The sequence below is a fragment of the Belonocnema kinseyi genome, chromosome 2 (genome assembly GCF_010883055.1).
Source record: "Belonocnema kinseyi isolate 2016_QV_RU_SX_M_011 chromosome 2, B_treatae_v1, whole genome shotgun sequence".
Lineage (NCBI taxonomy): Eukaryota > Metazoa > Arthropoda > Insecta > Hymenoptera > Cynipidae > Belonocnema > Belonocnema kinseyi.
Window position 1 is genome coordinate 138,616,680 of NC_046658.1, and position 2,798 is coordinate 138,619,477.

At 27.1% G+C, this 2,798-nt stretch overlaps 1 protein-coding gene across 1 annotated transcript in view; it reads left to right on the forward strand.

Annotated features, from left to right (window-relative positions):
• Positions 1-2,798, forward strand: part of LOC117183001 — a 7,637-nt gene that overhangs the window by 2,289 nt on the left and 2,550 nt on the right. Inside the window, exon 2 of the mRNA XM_033376133.1 lies at positions 201-398. Coding sequence (XP_033232024.1) covers positions 201-398 — 198 coding nt within the window. The remainder of the gene's footprint in view (positions 1-200; positions 399-2,798) is intronic.

Sequence of the window (2,798 nt, forward strand, 5' to 3'; positions counted from 1 at the left end):
GTAGGGCAGCGAACAGGAAGTGTCAGATAACCCTTTCTCCTGCGTCCATCCCCATGCAGCGCAGTAGGTGTAGCCGGGCGCGTTTGCGTGTGCGTAAGATGAGACAAGGAGTGAGGGCAAACGAACGAAGGAGAAATCGAGTAACGAGAAGTGGCGTAGAGTCTACTGTATTTTATTCAGGATTTTATATTATATTCCAGGGACTACTACAGGAAGGTTTTATTCTTTCCATCCATATAGAGAATCCCATCAATTCATACACCATGATATTCCAGGAGTTCATTTAAGCAAAGGAATCGTGTTCCACCCAAGCGCAAATGGCATACTCTATTACATCGATTCTTTAAATCAGAGAATCCTATCACTTTATTATGATTATGATACCAAATTGGTAACTGGTAAGTTCTAAATACAAAATTTTTGTTTGAGGTAAAAAATTCTCCATTGCTAATCAAAGAATAATTCTTTGTAAACATTCCCCATACTAAAGCCCAAATTATAATTTTTTACGAAAGTTTAATTTCCGACGCAGCAATTTAATTTTTAATCCTAAAAGCGAATTATCTGCGAAAGAACCAGAGTTCTAAGCCCATAAATATTAATTTTCATACCAAAGATGAAACTTTTTAACATAAAAAACGCATGTTCTCAACACCGTCAGCAAATATATTTATTTAGTAATATTATTGAATCCTTTTTCAATAATAATAATGATAATAATAATCGTGGTCAAATTAAAATTAATTAAAGCTACTGGTATAATCGACAGCCCCTTTTTAAAATTGTTGAGAGGGATAAAGTTTATATGGCATACCTTGTACTTCTCTGTAAAAAATTTTAATTTTTTGTTTTTAATGTAATTTTTTCTGAAAAGAAACAAAGCTCCGCTTCATATCAAAGAAATGTTTCTAACAATTTTTTGGATTTTTTTGGTTGAATAAATTGTGTAAATTAAATAAATAAATTTATTGAATGTTGTTTTTTACGAATAAAACAAAAACTAATTATGCGATAAAAAACTTGCTTTGTTTAACCAAAAAATGGAGGTATTGATTTTTCATTAGATTGGGTGTGATCAAAGTTTAAATTTTCGATTATTTTAACAAACTTCATAAAGTGATTAGGACAATCTTGTAAATTGCAGATGGTTTGTATTTTTATTTACTATTAGAGGCTGATGATACAATGTTCAAATTTGAAAAAAATGGTCTTAGCAATTTTGAAAAGCTCTAACTTTTCGAATTTTATTGCGTTTATAACTAGTGTTTCACGACGAGACGATAATTTCTCATTCCTTGAATGTTTTCATTCCGTTTCGCCAACTTTTCACTGTAAAAATGATCGTCTAAGCAACTGTTTTTCTTAATATCGACCGTTAAAAAAACGTTATTTTCTGTTTTTTTCCCATCAAGGTTTTCAATTTTTCCGGTCAACTAAACGTAACATATTCATATTTGCGGCTAAATGCAAACATTTATTTTATTTCTCGACTTTCATTATAAACATCCTACAACACAACTAAGCAAAAAATCTAAAAACAAATGAATTTTGAAACAATTACTTGAATTTTCAACTAAAAAATAATAATTTTAATAAAACATGGAATAGTTAAAGTAATGATTGAACACATTGTCAACTAAAATATAAATAATTAAATTTCAAGTTAAAAAAATTAATGTAGACCCAAATGTCAATTCTCATCAGAAACTATGGAATAATTAATTGGAAAAAAATAACGTCCAACGCAAAAGTATCATCTTTAAAAACATGGTTCCATTTTCAAACACTGTTATGAATTTCTAACTAGAATTGTCATTTTTAAACTGAAATAGTTGACTTTTAAACCAAGACGATAAAATTGCAACCAGAATGTTGACTCTGTAACTAGAATTATTGAATTTGTGACCAGCGAGATAAATTTTCAACAAAGAATATAAATTTCTACCAAAAAAGTTGAATGTTCAACTAAAAAAATAAGTAATCAACGTAAAATGAAATAATTAAATTTTTACTCAAAAATGAATGTTAAAGCAAAGAGAATATTTATCTAAAATTGTGGAGTATTCAAATAAAATAATAGTGAGAATTTCAGTTTAAAAAACCAAAAATATTTCAACCGAAAAAGAAACAAATTTTTAACAAAATAGTTACATTTTGGGCAAGAATTAAATTTCTATCAACATAAAAAACAAGTTTATATGAAATAGCTCATACTAAAAGGAAGGTTTTCTAATGAAAATGTTTAATCGCTCAAATAAACAAATTAATTAATTTTTCATAAAACAGTTTAACTTTCGGCTAAAAATATGAATTTTCAACCAAAGTGATGAATATTTAACTAAAACACTTGCATTTTTTACTGAAAAGATGAATATATAAACGTGAAGATTGAATTGCTAAGAAAAATATAATTTTCTACCAAGAAAATAGTTCTTCAAACAAAAATTGTGAATTTCCAAAGAAATAGTTCAATTTAGATTTTTAAATAACAAAGGCAAATTTTTATATAAATTGTGGAATTTTGAACAAGAAAATATGAATTTTGTATCAAGAAGGTTAAAGTTTTAACGAAGCACATGAGTTATTAACAAAATACAATGAAGTTGCGAAAAAATTGTTCAATCCTTGACAAAAAAATGGATTTAAAGAAACAGAATTAAATAGTTAATTATAATATAAAAAAATCAATTTTTTACCAAAGAAATAAATATATGCCCCAAATGATAAATATTCAACGCAGCAGATAAATTTTCTACCAGTAAAGCAAAATTTCAAACAAAAGATATAAATTTGACATA